The sequence below is a fragment of the Podarcis muralis genome, chromosome 9, assembly GCF_964188315.1.
Source record: "Podarcis muralis chromosome 9, rPodMur119.hap1.1, whole genome shotgun sequence".
Lineage (NCBI taxonomy): Eukaryota > Metazoa > Chordata > Lepidosauria > Squamata > Lacertidae > Podarcis > Podarcis muralis.
This window is the reverse complement of record NC_135663.1, coordinates 2010346-2027799: the sequence shown is the minus strand read 5'-3', so window position 1 is coordinate 2027799 and position 17454 is coordinate 2010346. Positions and strand designations below refer to the sequence as shown.

The window sequence follows — 17454 nt, the reverse complement described above, 5'->3', positions numbered from 1 at the left end:
GGATATTTGAAGATAGAAGATAGCTTGCACATATTCTCAGATAATCTCAGCAGAAAATAATGTCATTAAGTACCGGCAGTAACTCTGCATATGCAGTTAAACTTGGCCTCTTCAGATGTGCATCATTATACACAGGCATAAAATGCATGAAGTATTTATTAAGTTTGCACAAATAGAAATGGGTTTATCAATCTTTACATGTTTGTTCCTCGATTGTGTTGGTGTATTTTCCGATTCATCAGTTTGCGGAATTCACTAGATGCGGAAGCTGGAAGAATTTTCTGTGTGAAGCAAACTGTTTTCTCATGGATTTTTATGGGCCTTCACATTTCTGTTTAATGCCTGTTTGAAAACATTAAATGCTCGTAACATGCGCAGCAACTCTATGGGGCTGAGGTGTCTTTGGCTCCCTCGAAATCTGCTGGGAGGGGGCCAGGCCTCCTGAATGTTGGGGTGGAGGAGGCAAAGCGCGAAGCCAAATGGGGTGCGGCTTCAGTGGCAGGCTCCTCCTGAGCGAGAGAGAGGAGGAATTGCCAGCCATCGAAGCCGCGCTGGGCTTCCCACTGGGCCCCTCCTGGCGACGCGACTTTGCATGTGTAACGCGTGTCACATGCATGACCTCACATGAGCATGATGCGTTCTGAGCGCACGATGTCACACACACGCTGGGCCACCTCGATCTTGGGCACAAGTTGACACCTCTGGTGTGTAACACGTCCGGTCTAAGAAAGAAAAGGTTTTCCCCCCTTTTTTGAGATTTATTTATTAATTAATGTTCTTATGTTACATTGGTAAACATCATATTACATTACAAGGCTCATTATAATATAATTTTCTGCATGTATACAAATATTATATACCTAAAGAAAGAAAAAACAAGGACAAAATATTACAAAATCATATATGTACCAACACTTTGGACTTCCTATCTATCCTGTTGTATATTCCTTTTTTACAAATGAATGTAGTCTTATTATTGGATATTTCTTTACATTTTATCTAATACTGTACATTCCTATATCAATATGTACCCTTTGTCTTATTTCTCAACTCAGTCTCTCTCCAACGTCAATTGAATGCTAGCGTAGATAGCGAACCTTTACTGTATTTTTGAACATATATCTTATATCTATCCCACTTTTCCATAAATTTTTGTTTTGAATTGCCTCTCAGGCTATTTGTCAACTGCACCATTTAAGCAAATTCTGGTAGCTTGTTATGCCAATCCGTTATTGTTGGGACATTTTCTTCCTTCCACCCCTTTGCCACCAAAGTCCGGGCTGCAGCCGTTGCATATAAGAATACCTCCTGAAAGGCATTTGGGATGTCCCTGCCAACAATACTTAACAGAAATGCCTCTGGTCTTTTTAAAAAAATTATTCCAAATATTTTTTTTAACTCATCATAAATTAAGAAAGAAAAGATTTTGGGACATATCAAGGCTAGAATCTCCTGATGGAAGGCTATGAAATTATATTGGATAGCAGTGGTAGGTAAACCTTCAGAAGAATTTTCTAAAGACTGATATGTCACTAATATAGGAGATTACTGAGACTGGTGGCAGTTTGACAACTTACTTAATATGGGTCCTGCCAGGGGGATGGACCAGGTGGTCTGTTAATGCCCTTTCCGTGTTACTCTCCTGTGATTTCCCCCTGCCCACAAGTAATTTCTGTGTTGAAATGGTTGAAGCCATTTAGTTGGCAAATTCTATGTAGCTCTTGCCACAAAGTTTCAAACATCCTCTAGTTTTGTTACTTGATGAGGTCACATAAATAGTGGTTGTAGCACATCTTCATTGTCAAATACATTGTTTTATAGGACAATCCTTTACCTAATTACTTGGAAGTAAGTCACATTGAATTGAATGGAACTTGCTGTCTAGTAATAATAATAATAATAATAATAATAATAATAATAATAATAATAATTTAACTCTGCATATCGTTGTAGTGTAAATTATTATCTTATTTTTCTAACGGCTTAATTAAATTACACTTGATATGTGGCTAGAATGCATTAAAATCACATGGGTTTTCAATTGAAAATGCTTGTTTGCATGGTTGGTTTAGAGTGGGATATAAAGCCTTTTAAATTCAAAAGTTGTGGTGCGTTGAAACACATAGGAAATGACTTTCAGTTGACAAGTGAGTAAAACCCCCAACCCCTTTGCTAAAACAAGATGTTAGTGAGAAAAAAACGAAACGGTTGTGTTTTTCAAACAATTTACTTACAGGCAGTAGAACCATTTTAGAAAGTAGATTAAAAATAAATGTAATCTAATTTTTGTGTGTTTAACTTTCAGCTTTGTGGTGTTCTTGGAAAATTTTGCACCTTTTGTGAATTCTCTGAACCTTGGCATTGCCAGCCCACTTCTGTTGGGCCCTCCTCCTCCTCCTCCTTTGCAGCTTGCTCAGATTAAGACACAGTTGGCTTTTCACCAGTTGAACTCGGTAGCTTCAACCCATTCTATAGCATCTTATGCTTTGTTAAATGAAGCATTTCTGAAAATTGCCATGTTTAACCCTAGAGGAAACATGCCTCCAAGGCCGAGGGGGCCTAATGCACCTGGTCCAATGCCGCGTGGCCCTTTTCTGGGGCCAGGACCGGGACCAGGACCGGATGGTCTTCAAAGGCAACACCTGCCTGCTCCTCCCAGAATGCCTCAAAGGGTCATGGAACCAGAAATGAGGGCAAGATTCCCAAGGCCAAATGTTCAGGTCACGCAACATGGAATGGATCCTAGACAAGAGCGGCACCAGAGGGAAGAGGGATGTGCTACTCACTTTCCGCTTGTAAGTAGTAGCCAGATCACTTCAGGAGAGTTTGCACAACAAGCCACACGTATCCAGAACCGTTATACAACCGATAGTGCTTCGAGCGTCTTAGCAAGCTTTGGCTTATCTAATGAAGACTTGGAGGAACTTAGTCGGTATCCGGATGATCAGCTGACACCAGAAAACATGCCTTTAATTTTGAGGGACATACGAGTGCGCAAAATGACTCATCAGTTACCAAGTTTACCTTCTCAGAGCAGAGAAAAGGAAATGTTTCACAGTGACGATGGTCGTGGTAGCATGGTGAAGTGCAAGGTAATTGACTACGGGCATAAAAGCCAATATAAATATACTGAAACTCTTCTTGAGGTCAAAGACTATAATTCTGGTGCATCAACTGAGGGGAACATGAAAGGATTTCCAACACAGCAGACGACTCTCGTGTCTTCGGCGCCCTCTGGTGTAACCAGTAGTCAAATGAAGGCGGTAGAAGAGGTGTTACGAAAGATGGGATTCCAGAGAAGCACATCAAGTACGCAGTCCTTTCCCCCCATGGATGCTTCCAAAAAGGGGCCAGGGCTAGGCCTCCCTCCAGCAGGAGCCGAGATACCACCTGGACCTGCCAGTGGCCAGAAGAAAATCCATGAGAAACCTCAGCATTCTATTGAGTCACCTGTTGTTGTGGTGAAAGCCTCTTGGCTTCCAGTTTTTTCACAGGCAGATGTCCAGAAGCTGAAGAGATTGCCAACTCCGTCGATGATGAACGATTACTATGCTGCATCTCCAAGAATATTTCCACATGTGTGTTCTCTGTGTAATGTAGAATGTGAACAGTTGAAGGTGAGTCACTCCCCCCCCCCCCAATTACATACATTTGTACACAATGTGTTCTATGTACTGGGTTTAATTGACTTCTGGATATCTGTAGATTTTATTCCTGTAAGATGTCCAACAATCAAGAAGCTTGGGAATAAATACTGCGTGTGTCTGATTTGCACAATCTGACTGGCTATTTCTGCAGGTTTCACCTGTAAAAGCTGCCGTATGATAGACAAGTTCTCAATTGACTTTGGATTCCCAGTTCCCTCTACTGCTTCCTCTGTATATAATTAAACTTGCTCTAGTAGCTTCTGGGATCAAAGGAAGTTGGGCTTAAAGTGGACAGTGGATTAAGGTTGCAGTCCAGTCAGAAACATTGGTAAAGAATAATAATAATAATTTATTATTTGTACCCCGCCCATCTGGCTGGGTTTACCCAGCCACTCTGGGCGGCTACCAACAAAGATGAAAGATACACTAAAATGTCACATATTAAAAACTTCCCTGAACAGGGCTGCCTTCAGATGTCTTCTGAATGTCAGGTAGATGTTTATCGCTTTGACATCTGATGGGAGGGCGTTACACAGGGCGGAAAGCACTATAGCGTTAGAATGTAACATACGAATGATAGAAGACTCTGTCTTATCTGACTTTGAGCTGCTGTTGTCTGTTTGAATATTAAATGCATTGCACAGTATTGAACATGGTCCAGTGTTAAACTCATACACAGGATTGAAGGGCAGGTGAGTGTGTTTCTACTCTGCTGTAGAAACTCAGATATATAAGCTAGGTGACAAATGGCTTCTTAAACCAAGGTGTCAGTTGCCAAAATGGAATGTCTAGTTGCCATTTTGGGGCCAGATGGATCTAAAGTCTTATTTTTCAAATGATGGACTAACTGTAATTGATTCTCAGTTAAACATCCGGCTAGTTCAAGTAACAACCTTGAGCTAGGTTAAGAACTTAAAGAAGATAAATCACTTGGTGCAGGGACATTCCACATATATACCGGCCTATTCCTACCTCCTTTTCTGAATGGTGTCACGGACCAAAATATAACTGATAGAATTCTACAGGATGTGGTGTTAGTGTGTGAAAACTATTGCGATGCAAGGATCCCCAGGCATGCACCTGCGGGTTGTGTAGATGTCAGTCGCCATCCTGGCACCCAGGCATCTCCACTTGGTTGTAAGTGTCTGGTAGCCAGGTGCAAAATGTGCTTGGCCCCTGCTAGTTTTGAGCACTGCCACGGACTCTCATGACCTTAAATGACAAGATTATGCAGTTTTATAGATGGAAGCCCCATCAATGGGTATTGGGCACATCACTAAGTGGAACTTAGTGTTTTATTGTTATAAAAAATGTATACCACTATGTTTTTTTAAAAAAAATATAGTTGCTGCTGAGAGAAGCAGTAGCAGCAGCAGAAGAGGGTCCTTCTGTGGGTTTCTCAGAAGCATCTGGCTGACGGCCGCAGGAGTCCAAAGCTGGACTAGGTGACGCTTTGTTCTCATCTAGCATCCAGGCTTTTTTGTGTTCTCATGCTGATTTCTTCCCTCCCTCCTTGTAGGGCTGGAATCTGCACGTGCGCACTGCTGCACACTCCAAGAAATGTGATGAGCTACGCCAACGGTAAGGCCTTTCATTTTAATTTATTGGGAATAGATTGAGGATTTGAAATGGTTTGAAAATGACTGCCTAGATAGCTCAGGGCTTTGCTAAAAGCAGCAGAGCCGTTGCTTACATGCCTTGCTACAAACCTCAGCCAAGGAAATTGTGGGAGTTCACCTTTGAAGGAACGGTGCCTGCTCTAGGTTGTGTTTTGCTTGAATTTGTATAAGTGGTCTGTAGGCCGATTATGGAGCTGAACCAGGGAAGAAGGCAGAAGCTCAGAGGCATCTCATCTTGCATTCAGTGGCTTTTAGATGCCTGTGGAGCATGAGCAGAGTTTTATGAGGTGTGGCTTCAGGAGAAACCAGTTCTTGGAGGGGCTGGGACCTGAATCTCATGCCAGGGACCTTTTGGAATACTGGATCAAAGAGTCAGGGAATCTTCATGGAATCACCTTTAAACTTCCCCAGAAGATCAGTAGTAAGAAATCAATAATTTGGACAAAAGGGAGAGAAGTACTTGACAGTTTTAGGAACTTGCCTGAATGAATGGAATGGAGTACGTGTACTATGTCAAATGAATAATACAGCTGTATTGTTGGCTTTTTTTGAAATAGGCATCCTGAGTGGAATCCAGAAGACTGCCCTTTGTTACAGAGGTAACCTTTCAATCTCAACATGAATACTCAGTAATGAGAATTAGGCTGCAGTAATCTCATTCCTGACAGTACCCCCCCCCACCTCACACCCCCCCCCCCGGAATAATATTTTCCGCCCTAGGTTACTGGTTGTCACTGACCAGTATATGTAGGAGCTGCTTAACTCAGACCTAACATTGATTGGGCAGCGGGGGGGGGGGGGATTTTCACTCCGCTGGAACCCTTGTGTCTCCACACTCCTGTGGGGGCTTTTTGGGGGTGCGCTGAACTCTAGCGCTGCCCTCCAAGCCTCCCTGCCGGCTCCGTGTCGTGGACGACACTCAGCACACCGCCATTGTCCTCCGCAGCGGACCGGAAGTCAGGAGCTGCTCAACTCAGACTGCAGGCCCTCGTGTCTTCGTTCTAAGGCTCCAGGGGCCAGCTGGCTGAGCAGCTGTGGGTTGCACTGCAGCTAAGCCACTAGCAGGCAGGTAGCCATTGCCAGTGCAGGTGGCAGCCATAATTTTCTGGTATGAAGCTGGGCATTCTGTTCCCAGCATCTGAGTTCCTTTAGTCATTGGATGCTGCAGGCCCATCAGCCGTATTCTGTAGGCTTTTGATGCTTTTAGCTTTAACCCTGAGAGTTCTTACTTCTAGTTGATTTCCATTTGCAAAAATAACATCTTGGCAGATCTGATTTCTCCTTTTACATTTGAAAAAGAGAAGTCATTCAAATCCTGTTTTTTCTGCCTTTTGCAGACATGAAGGCGACAAGAAGGAAAAACATATTCCAATGCCATGCTCTACCAGTTCTAACCCAAACGCTTCAGAGCACTCAATATCTGGCCATGCCTCGAGTCAGACTCGGTCACGATCTAGGAGCCCTGGACCTCACAGCAGAAAACGGTCACGATCTAGGAGTTCTGAACGTTGCAGGAGAAAACGGTCACGATCTAGGAGTTCTGAACGTAGCAGGAGAAAACGGACACGATCTAGGAGTTCTGAACGTAGCAGGAGAAAACGGACACGATCTAGGAGTTCTGAACGTAGCAGGAGAAAACGGACACGATCTAGGAGTTCTGAACGTAGCAGGAGAAAACGGACACAATCTAGGAGTTCTGAACGTTGCAGGAGAAAACGGTCACGATCTAGGAGCCCTGGGCCCCACAGCAGAAAATGGTCACGATCTAGGAGCCCTGGGCCCTGCAGCAGAAAACGGTCACTATCTAGGAGCCGCAGACATAGGTCCAGGTCTTCAGAGCGACGAAGCTCCCCCAGCTCAAGTTCTCAAACCTCGTCTAGCCAGAAGAGAGAACTGAGAAAATCAACTAGATCTCCAGGTAAGGTGGATGTTACAGATGCTTCAGAAACTGGCCTTCGGTTTTTTCTAAGCAGGATTATGTGTGTGATATTGGCAGGCGTGTTGCAGTGGCTTTGGCTCAGTGAATAGTTTGTTCTGTTCTGGGCTTTTTCTCCTGGCTTTGTCATTGTGTCAATATAATGCCTGCTAAGGAGACCAAGCCTGTTCCTATATTGGATTGTGTGAGTGACTCTACAACCCATTTCAAAAGGGGATGTTGGTTGATCTCAGCCATTTCACTCCTCTGGAGTTTCCCCCACCCACTTTGTAGTTTTTACAGTTGCTTAGTACAATGACCTTCTTGCACTCATGCTATGCAGGGTAGAACCTTGTTGCAAATTCAGCTGTGACCGAGGATCAGGGGAGATATTCTGCTGCTTCCCTGCAGTATTGTTGCCAAAGTTGTTGCAATAGAGCGTTGATGAACTGCAGGGGGGCGGGTATTGGTTCCTGTACGGATATCAGGGGGTTACTCGAGAGCAATCAGGCAAGTGCCTCCCTGGTCGGATGTAAAGCCTCGCTATTGGTGCCAAAAACCCTTCACCATGCAGAGCGCCACTATTCCGTGGCTCGCTCATTCACCGGCAGAATCTGTGAGTGGGCGGTCCTTAAACCTTCCCATCAGAGTAGTTTCTTGACTCCCAATCTGCGCCTCCCCTCTCAGCGCGGAAACCTACTGTGCAGAGAGGGCGTGGGTAACGGAGGACCTCTCTCCTCCCAGTTTTCGCCAGGCAAACTGTCCTGGCACCGCCTCGCCTCCTCCGAGCCCTAAAGCTCCGCTACACTGGAGGCGTGGTTACTCTCCTCCGCTGAGGAGGTGCTGCTTCCCACGATCTTTGGGGGATCTCTAATCCATACGGCTTTTCTCCTCTCGCCCCTGAGCCAATGGCAGTTCCTTGACAGTTCCATTTTGTTCTTCTTTTTATTTTGTATCTTTTGGGTTTTTCATCTTGTATTTTTATGTTGTAAACCACCCTGAGATGTATGGATGGAGGGCGGTATACCAATTTAATAATACTGCTGCTAATAATAATAATGATCCACTTGCTTTTTCTCCTCCTCTTTAGCGTCGTCTGCAGAAGCAGGAAGCTCCAAGAAACCTCCAGCCAAATCTGCTCTCCCAGGTCTGTGTCTGGCACACTAACCACTACACCAGAGTGGCTCTTCATAATGGCCCGGGAGGATGGGAGGGGCTCAGCTGGAGCAGACCCTGATACATTATTTGCTTACTGTCCCCTCTCTACTGGGCACCTCACTGTGTAGAGTAGTTGATGGGAAATGATCATTTTGGGGGGCGGGAAGGGGATATCCAGTAGGAGCAAGTTCCGAGGTGGCCTTTGCCCTTGGCACCCTCTCTCCTGGAATTTAGTTGGCATCCATCTGTGTTGCATAACAGAATCATGCCTTCCTTCAGCAGGACCTATGGTACCTTCAGTGGCTTCGTTTATGCCTCCGTCTTCAGAATCTCCATCTCCGTCAATGATGAATGATTATCATGCTGTGTCGCCAACAGTACTTCCACACGTGTGTTCTCTGTGTAAAATAGAATGTTCAAGTTTGATGGTGAGTTCTTTGTCTTTGCAGAAAAAAAGTGCACACAGTTGTATTGAGCCCAGGATGAGTGTATTTTCCACTCTGGCTTTCAAGCAGATCTTACGCTATGAGGAGTGGTTGATGTTATCCTGGGGAAGTCAACATGGTGACTTCCAAATGTTGTTGGACAGCATCACTGCAGCATATCTCCCCTCCCCTAATCCCCAAGGAGACATCTCTGCCACCTCAGGGCCTCATGAATCCCCACATCCAGAAAGCCCATTTGACATCGGTGGGATTCAAACCTGACACCATGCCTGGAGAGTCTTGTCTTATCTGACTTTGAGCTGCTGTTGTCTATTTTAATATTAAATGCATTGCAGTACAGTATTGAACATTGTCCAGTGTTAAACTCATACACAGGACTGAAGGGCAGGTGAGTGTGTGTTTCTACTCTGCTGTAGAAACTCAGATACAGTGGTGCCTCGCAAGACGAAATTAATCTGTTCCGCGAGTCTCTTCATTTTGCGGTTTTTTCATCTTGCGAAGCACGGCTATTAGCGGCTATTAACGGCTTAGCGGCTTAAAGAAAACGGAAACAAACTCGCAAGAACTCGCAAGACGTATCGTCTTGCGAAGCAAGCCCATAGGGAAATTCGTCTTGCGGAACGACTCAAAAAACGGAAAACCCTTTCATCTAGCGAGTTTTTCGTCTTGCGAGGCATTCGTCTTGCGGGGCACCACTGTATATAACCTAGGTGACAAATGGCTTCTTAACCCAAGGTGTCAGTTGGCAAAAATCCTATATACCGTATATACCATTAGGGTTTGTTTTTTTTAATAGTTGCTGCTCAGAAGCAGAGGAGGACCCTTCTGTGGGTTTCTCAGAAGCATACTGACTGACTGCCGCAGTAGATGGGATGCTGGACTCGGTGACACTTTGTTCTCATCTATCAGCCGGGCTTTTTTATGTTCTTATGCTGATTTCTTCCCTCCCTCCCTGTAGGGCTGGAATCTGCACGTGCGCACTGCTGCACACTCCGAGAAATGTGATGAGCTACGCCAACAGTAAGGCCTTTCATTTTAATTTATTGGGAATAGATTCAGGATTTGAAATGGTTTGAAAATGACTGCCTGGATACCTCAGGGCTTTGCTAAAAGCAGCAGAGCCGTTGCTTACATGCCTTGTCACAAACCTCAGCCAAGGAAGTTGTGGGAGTTCAGCTTTGAAGGAACGGTGCCTGCTCTAGGTTGTGTTTTGCTTGAATTTGTATAAGTGGTCTGTAGGCCGATTGTGGAGCTGAACCAGGGAAGAAGGCAGAAGCTCAGAGGCATCTCATCTTGCATTCAGTGGCTTTTAGATGCCTGTGGAGCATGAGCAGAGTTTTATGAGGTGTGGCTTCAGGACAAACCAGTTCTTGGAGGAGCTGGGGCCTGAGTCTCATACCAGGGAGCTTTTGGAATACTGGATCAAAGAGTCAGGGAATCCTCATGGAATCACCTTTAAACTTCCCCAGAAGATCAGTAGTAAGAGATCAATAATTTGGACAAAAGAGAAAGAAATAATTGACAGTTTTAGAAACTTGCCTGAATGATAGTTTCCTGCTTGGCAGGGGGTTGGACTCGATGGCCCTTGTGGTCTATTCCAACTCTATGATTCTATGATAATGGAATGGAGTACATGTACTGTGTCAAATGAATAACACAGCTGTTTTGCTGGCTTTTCTTGAAACAGGTATCCTGACTGGAATCCAGAAGAATGCTCTTTGTTACAGAGGTAACCTTCTAATCTCAACATGAATACTCAGTAATGAGAATTAGGCTGCATTAATCTCAATTCCCTCTTGTCCCCGATGGTGTGGGTTTTTGGAGACATTTTGAATGGGAAATTTGCATCTGGGCATTCTGCACTGGGACATTTTCTGATGCCCAAGAAAGTGATCTGTGATCTAATTCTGGTCTTTCATTGTATTTAATAGAGAAAACTCAAAAGTGAAAACTGCAAGTATCTGCAGTTGGCCCCCGTTCATTCCTTCTTAGGAACCATGTAACAAAGAACACTTCTGCAGAAAAAGTAACCAACCCCCCCAGATAATATTTTCCACCCCAGGTTACCGGTTGTCACTGAGCAGTACATGTAGGAGATGCTTAACTCAGACTGCAGGCCCTCGTGTCTTCGTTCTAAGGCTCCAGGGGCCAGCTGGCTGAGCAGCTGTGGGTTGCACTGCAGCTAAGCCACTAGCAGGCAGGTAGCCATTGCCAGTGCAGGTGGCAGCCATAATTTTCTGGTATGAAGCTGGGCATTCTGTTCCCAGCATCTGAGTTCCTTTAGTCATTGGATGCTGCAGGCCCATCAGCCGTATTCTGTAGGCTTTTGATGCTTTTAGCTTTAACCCTGAGAGTTCTTACTTCTACTGTGGTGCCTCGCAAGACGAAAAGAATCCGTTCCGCGAGTCTCTTCGTCTTGCGGTTTTTTCGTCTTGCGAAGCAAGCCCATTAGCGGCTTAGCGCTATTAGCAGCTTAGCGGGCTTAGCGGATCAGCTGATAAGTGGCTTAGCGGATCAGCTGATAAGTGGCTTAGCGGATCAGCTGATAAGCGGCTTAGCGGATCAGCTGATAAGCGGCTTAGCGGATCAGCTGATAAGCGGCTTAGCGGATCAGCTGATAAGCGGCTTAGAGGATCAGCTGATAAGCGGCTTAGAGGATCAGCTGATAAGCGGCTTAGAGGCTTGGGGAAAAGGGGGGGGGGAGGAAAAAAACCCTCAGGAACTTGCAAGACATTTGCGTCTTGCGAAGCAAGCCCATAGGAAATTCGTTTTGCGAAGCACCTCCAAAACGGAAAACCCTTTCGTCTAGTGGGTTTTCCGTCTTGTGAGGCATTCGTCTTGCGAGGCATCACTGTAGTTGATTTCCGTTTGCAAAAATAACATCTTGACAGATCTGATTTTTCCTTTTACATTTGAAAAAGAGAAGTCATTCAAATCCTGTTTTTTCTGCCTCTTGCAGACATGAAGGTGACAAGAAGGAAAAACATATTCCAATGCCATGCTCTACCAGTTCTAACCCAAACGCTTCAGAGCACTCAATATCTGGCCATGCCTCGAGTCAGACTGGGTCACGATCTAGGAACTACAGACGTAGGTCCAGGTCTTCAGAGCGACCAAGCTCCCCCAGCTCAAGTTCTCAAAGCTCTTCTAGTCAGAAGAGAGAACTGGGAAAATCAACTGAATCTCCAGGTAAGGTGGATGTTACAGATGCTTCATTAACTGGCCTTTGGTTTTTTGTAAGCAGGATTATGTGTGTGATAATGGCAGGCGTGTTGCAGTGGCTTTGGCTCAGTGAATAGTTTGTTCTGTTCTGGGGTTTTTCTCCTGGCTTTGTCATTGTGTCAATATAATGCCTGCCAAGGAGACCAAGCCTGTTCCTATATTGGATTGTGTGAGTGACTCTACAACCCATTTCAAAAGGGGATGTTGGTTGATCTCAGCCATTTCACTCCTCTGGAGTTTCCCCCACCCACTTTGTAGTTTTTACAGTTGCTTAGTACAATAACCTTCTTGCACTCATGCTATGCAGGGTAGACCTTTGTTGCAAGGGGGGTGGTATTGGTTCCATTTTGTTCTTGTTTCTATTTTGTATGTTTTGGGTTTTTAATCTTGTACTTTTATGTTGTGAACCGCCCTGAGATGGATGGATGGAGGGCGGTATACCAATTTAATACTATTGTTAATAATAATGATCCACTTGCTTTTTCTCCCCCTCTTTAGCGTCATCTGCAGAAGCAGGAAGCTCCAGGAAACCTCCAGCCAAATCTGCTCTCCCAGGTCTGTGTCTGACACACTAACCACTACACCAGAGTGGCTCTTCATAATGGCCCGGGAGGATGGGAGGGGCTCAGCTGGAGCAGACCCTGATACATTATTTGCTTACTGTCCCCTCTCTACTGGGCACCTCACTGTGTAGAGTAGTTGATGGGAAATGATCATTTTGGGGGGTGGGAAGGAGATATCCAGTAGGAGCAAGTTCCGAGGTGGCCTTTGCCCTTGGCACCCTCTCTCCTGGAATTTAGTTGGCATCCATCTGTGTTGCATAACAGAATCATGCCTTCCTTCAGCAGGACCTATGGTACCTTCAGTGGCTTCGTTTATGCCTCCGTCTTCAGAATCTCCATCTCCGTCAATGATGAATGATTATCATGCTGTGTCGCCAACAGTACTTCCACACATGTGTTCTCTGTGTAAAATAGAATGTTCAAGTATGATGGTGAGTTCTTTGTTTTTGCAGAAAAAAAGTGCACATGGTTGTATTGAGCCCAGGATGAGTGTATTTTCCACTCTGGCTTTCAAGCAGATCTTACGCTATGAGGACTATGGCACCCAGGCATCTCCACTTGGTTGTAAGTTTCTGATAGCGAAGTGCAAGATGTGCTTGGCACGTGGCTAGTTTTGAACACTGCCACAGACTCTCATGGCCTTTAATGACCAGATTTGAGGTTTAATGGACGGAAGTCACATCAGTTTTGGGCATATCACTAAGTGGAACTTAGTGTTTTATTTTTATAAAAAAATGAATATGCCGTGATTTTTTTTAAAAAAATAGTTTTGTTTTTTTAAAAATATTTTTATTAATTTTCCAACACATAATAAAAAACAATACAATACACAATACACAAAACAAACAAACACATAAACACGTATAATTTCAGAACCTTCTTTTCATAAATCTTATTTCACCGACTTCCCCATACCTCCCCTTTCTGCATCCCTGTTTCAGCATTTCATCAGCAAGTCCTCATTTAATTTAACTGATTACTCATTGTTTACCTCCTTCTCTCTTACGTAAAAGTCATTTACAACTGTAATCCTCTTTTTCCTATACCCTTGACATTTTAGCATTCATTAATTTTACAACAATTCTTAAGATACATTTTAAAATTCTTCCAATCATTCTCCACTGTCTCTTTTCCCTGGTCGCGGATTCTGCCTGTCATCTCGGCCAGTCCCATGTAGTCAATCACCTTCGTCTGCCATTCTTCCAACGTGGGTAGTTCTTGTGTCTTCTAATACTTTGCTATAAGAACCCTTGCTGCTGTAGTAGCATACATAAAAAACGTCCTATCTCTTTTTGACACCAATTGGCCGACCATGCCCAGGAGAAAGGCCTCTGGTTTCTTGTGAAAGGTACATTTAAGTACCTTCTTTATTTCATTATAAATCATTTCCCAGAAGGCCTTAATCCTCGGACACGTCCACCAAAGGTGATAAAAGGTACCTTCAGTTTCATTACATTTCCAGCATTTATTGTTGGGCAGATGATAAATTTTTGCAAGCTTGACTGGGGTCATGTACCACCTGTAAATCATTTTCATAATATTCTCTCTTAAGGCATTACATGCCGTGAACTTTATACCGGTGGTCCATAACTGTTCCCAGTCTGCAAACATAATATTGTGCCCAATGTCTTGTGCCCACTTAATCATAGCTGATTTAACTGTTTCATCTTGTGTATTCCATTCCAGCAACAAGTTATACATTCTTGACAAAATCTTAGTATTGGGTTCTAACAATTCTGTTTCTAATTTTGATCTCTCCACCTGGAAGCCAATTTTTCTGTCTTGTTTAAACACCTCCATTATTTGAAAATAATGGAGCCAATCTCGCACTTTAGACTTCAATTTCTCATAGCTCTGTAATTTCACTTTATCACCCTCTTGTTCTAAAATTTCTCCATATCTTGGCCATTTAGATTCCATATTGAATTTTTTCACCTCCTTAGCCTCCATTGGCGACAGCCACCTTGGGGTTTTATTTTCCAACAAATCTTTATAACGAATCCAAACATTGTATAATGATTTCCTAACAAGATGGTTTTTAAAACCTTTATGAGTTTTTACCTTGTCATACCATATATATGCATGCCAACCGAATCTGTTATCGAACCCTTCCAGATCTAAAATGTCTGTATTCTCAAGAAGTAGCCAATCTTTCAACCAGCAGAAAGCTGCCGATTCATAATACAGTCTTAAGTCCGGCAGGGCAAACCCCCCTCTTTCTTTTGCATCCGTTAGTATCTTAAATTTTATTCTGGGCTTTTTGCCCTGCCAGACAAATTTGGATATGTCTTTCTGCCACTTCCTGAAACAGTCCATTTTGTCCACAATCTGCAATGTCTGAAACAAAAATAACATTCTAGGCAAAACATTCATCTTGATAACAGCAATTCGACCTAACAAGGAAAGTCTCAAGTTTGACCATATTTCTAGATCTTTCTTTACTTCTGTCCAACATTTATCATAGTTATCTTTAAATAAGTTCACATTCTTAGATGTCAAATTAATCCCCAGGTATTTCACTTTCTTTGCCACCATTAATCCCGTTTCACACTGAAACCTCTCTTTTTCCACATTTGTTAAATTTTTCTCCAGAACTTTAGTTTTTTGCTTGTTCAACTTAAATCCTGCTACTTGACCAAATACTTGAATTAATTCTAGAACTCTTTTCGTACTAGTGTCTGGCTGTTGTAAAGTTAAGACTAAGTCATCTGCAAAAGCCCTCAGTTTATATTGTTTGGCTCCGACCTGAACTCCTTTAACCAGCTGGTCCCCTCTAATCATATTTAACAAAACCTCCAAGACAGATATAAAAAGTAATGGGGATATTGGGCACCCTTGTCGTGTCCCTTTTTCTATCGGAAATTCTTCAGTAACCACATTATTTACAATTAACTTTGCTTTTTGTTCAGAGTATATTGCACCTATACCATTTTCAAAACCTTGGCCTACCCCCATCCCTTGGAGATTCTTCTTCATAAAACTCCAAGAAATATTATCAAAGGCTTTCTCCGCGTCCACGAATATTAGAACAGCCTTCGTATTAATATTAGCTTCTAACAATTCCATAATGTCTATTATATTTCTCACATTGTCTGACATATGTCTCCCTGGAAGAAAGCCAGCTTGGTCCTTATGAATCTCTCCCACCAGAGCTTTCTTCAGTCTTTTTGCCAAAATGTCTGCAAAAATTTTGTAATCCACATTAAGTAGTGATATAGGGCGGTAGTTCTTAATTTGATTCTTTTCAGTCTCAGTTTTTGGTATAAGTGTAATGAACGCTTCTTTCCACGATTCAGGTGCCTTTTCCCCCTCTAAAATTTCATTACAGACCTCCTTCAGCGGTTGTACCAACCATTCTTTCAAAGCTTTATAGTATCTGGAAGTCAATCCGTCTGGTCCTGGAGATTTTCCCAATTGCATATTTTGAATGGCACCCTCTATTTCCTGTTCTGTTATTTTCTCATTCAAAACCATTTTACTTTGTTGTGAAATTTTTTGTAATCCATATTTCTTAAGAAATTCGTCTATTTCACCTTCATTCACCGGCCCTCGTGCGTACAGTCTTCTGAAATAACTCTGAAAACAGTTACTAATCTCATTTGGTTTATAGATATTCTTTCCTTCCACCTCTAGACTTGTAACCATGTTTAGTTTTTGTCTCTTCTTCAATTGCCATGCTAGAAGTTTCCCACATTTGTCTGCTGATTCAAATGTCCTTTGTCTCATTTGCTTAATTTTCCATTCTATCTCTTGGTTCATCAGTTCCATATACTGCATCTGGTAAAATTTAATTTCTCTCAAAATCTCATGAGACTTTGGTTTAGACCTCAATTTCTTTTCTCCTTCTTTTATCTTTTCCAGAATATTATCTTTCTTCTCATTTTGTTTCTTCCTCTTTATAGAGTTCTGTTGTATTAGGAAACCTCGCATCACGGCTTTACTTGCGTCCCAAATTACTCTTTTCTCCACCTCTGTTTTCAGATTTATCTCAAAATAGTCTTTCAAAGTTTTTTGGGCCTTTTTGTAGATCTCTTCATCTCTAAATAGGGTGTCATTCATTCTCCATCTGAAGGAACCAGCTGTTGTTAGTTTCATCTCCATCTTTACGGCGTTATGGTCAGAGCAAGTCTTTGGGCAGATTTCTACTTTTTTTATCTTTGGAGCCATCCCACTAGTGACCCATATTTGGTCAATTCTTGTCCATGTCATTTTTGCTTCAGAGAAAAAGGTTCCCTCTCTCTCAAGAGGGTTCCTTGTTCTCCAAATGTCGATCAAGTCCATATTTTCAGTCATTTCAAAGAAAGTCTTTGGTAGTCTCCCATCCTTAGAGACCACCTGTCTTTGTGCTTTGTCCTTGTTTGTGGAAACCACACCATTCATATCTCCCATCATAATTACATTGTAGTCCAGATAGTCCATTAAAATCTCATGCAAATTCTTAAAAAATTCTGCCTTCCCTTCATTTGGTGCGTAAATTCCAACTATCAATAATTTTTCTCCTTGGACTTGTATTTCAATTGCCAGAAATCTTCCTTGTTCATCTTTAAAAATCAATTTTGGAACTAGCTTTTCCTTTGCATAAATCACCACTCCTCTCTTCTTAACTTTATCCGATGAAATAAATTCCTGTCCTAATCTTTTGTTAATAAGTAATTTTCTGTGTATCCTAGTCACATGGGTTTCTTGTAAACAAATCAAGTCCAATTGTTCTTTTTTCAAAATATGAAACACATCACGCCTTTTTCTGGGAAGGTTCAGACCATTGCAGTTCCAACTTAGAAATTGCAGAGCCATCTTGTTATTTATTTACTTTCCCCTCCGACTGCTCCAAGTTGTTTTTCCTCCTCCGTCGATGGTTTGAGTCCAAATGTTAAGTTCTGGATA

The 17454-nt window shown here is 42.9% G+C and overlaps 2 protein-coding genes across 2 annotated transcripts in view; both read left to right on the top strand.

Moving 5' to 3' along the window:
* The window catches only part of LOC114604421 (uncharacterized), a 52063-nt gene extending 49661 nt beyond the window's left edge, over window positions 1-2402 (top strand). The window contains exon 11 of the mRNA XM_028744512.2: window positions 2306-2402. Coding sequence (XP_028600345.2) covers window positions 2306-2343 — 38 coding nt within the window. The 3' untranslated portion in view covers window positions 2344-2402. The remainder of the gene's footprint in view (window positions 1-2305) is intronic.
* An 84-nt stretch (window positions 2403-2486) lies between these two features.
* The window catches only part of LOC114604422 (uncharacterized), a 38734-nt gene continuing 23766 nt past the window's right edge, over window positions 2487-17454 (top strand). Inside the window, exons 1-11 of the mRNA XM_077933705.1 lie at window positions 2487-3617; window positions 5167-5228; window positions 5824-5865; window positions 6604-7184; window positions 8272-8328; window positions 8619-8767; window positions 9744-9805; window positions 10473-10514; window positions 11745-11974; window positions 12506-12562; window positions 12853-13001. Of these exons, the coding sequence (XP_077789831.1) occupies window positions 2517-3617; window positions 5167-5228; window positions 5824-5865; window positions 6604-7184; window positions 8272-8328; window positions 8619-8767; window positions 9744-9805; window positions 10473-10514; window positions 11745-11974; window positions 12506-12562; window positions 12853-13001 (2532 nt within the window). The 5' untranslated portion in view covers window positions 2487-2516. The remainder of the gene's footprint in view (window positions 3618-5166; window positions 5229-5823; window positions 5866-6603; window positions 7185-8271; window positions 8329-8618; window positions 8768-9743; window positions 9806-10472; window positions 10515-11744; window positions 11975-12505; window positions 12563-12852; window positions 13002-17454) is intronic.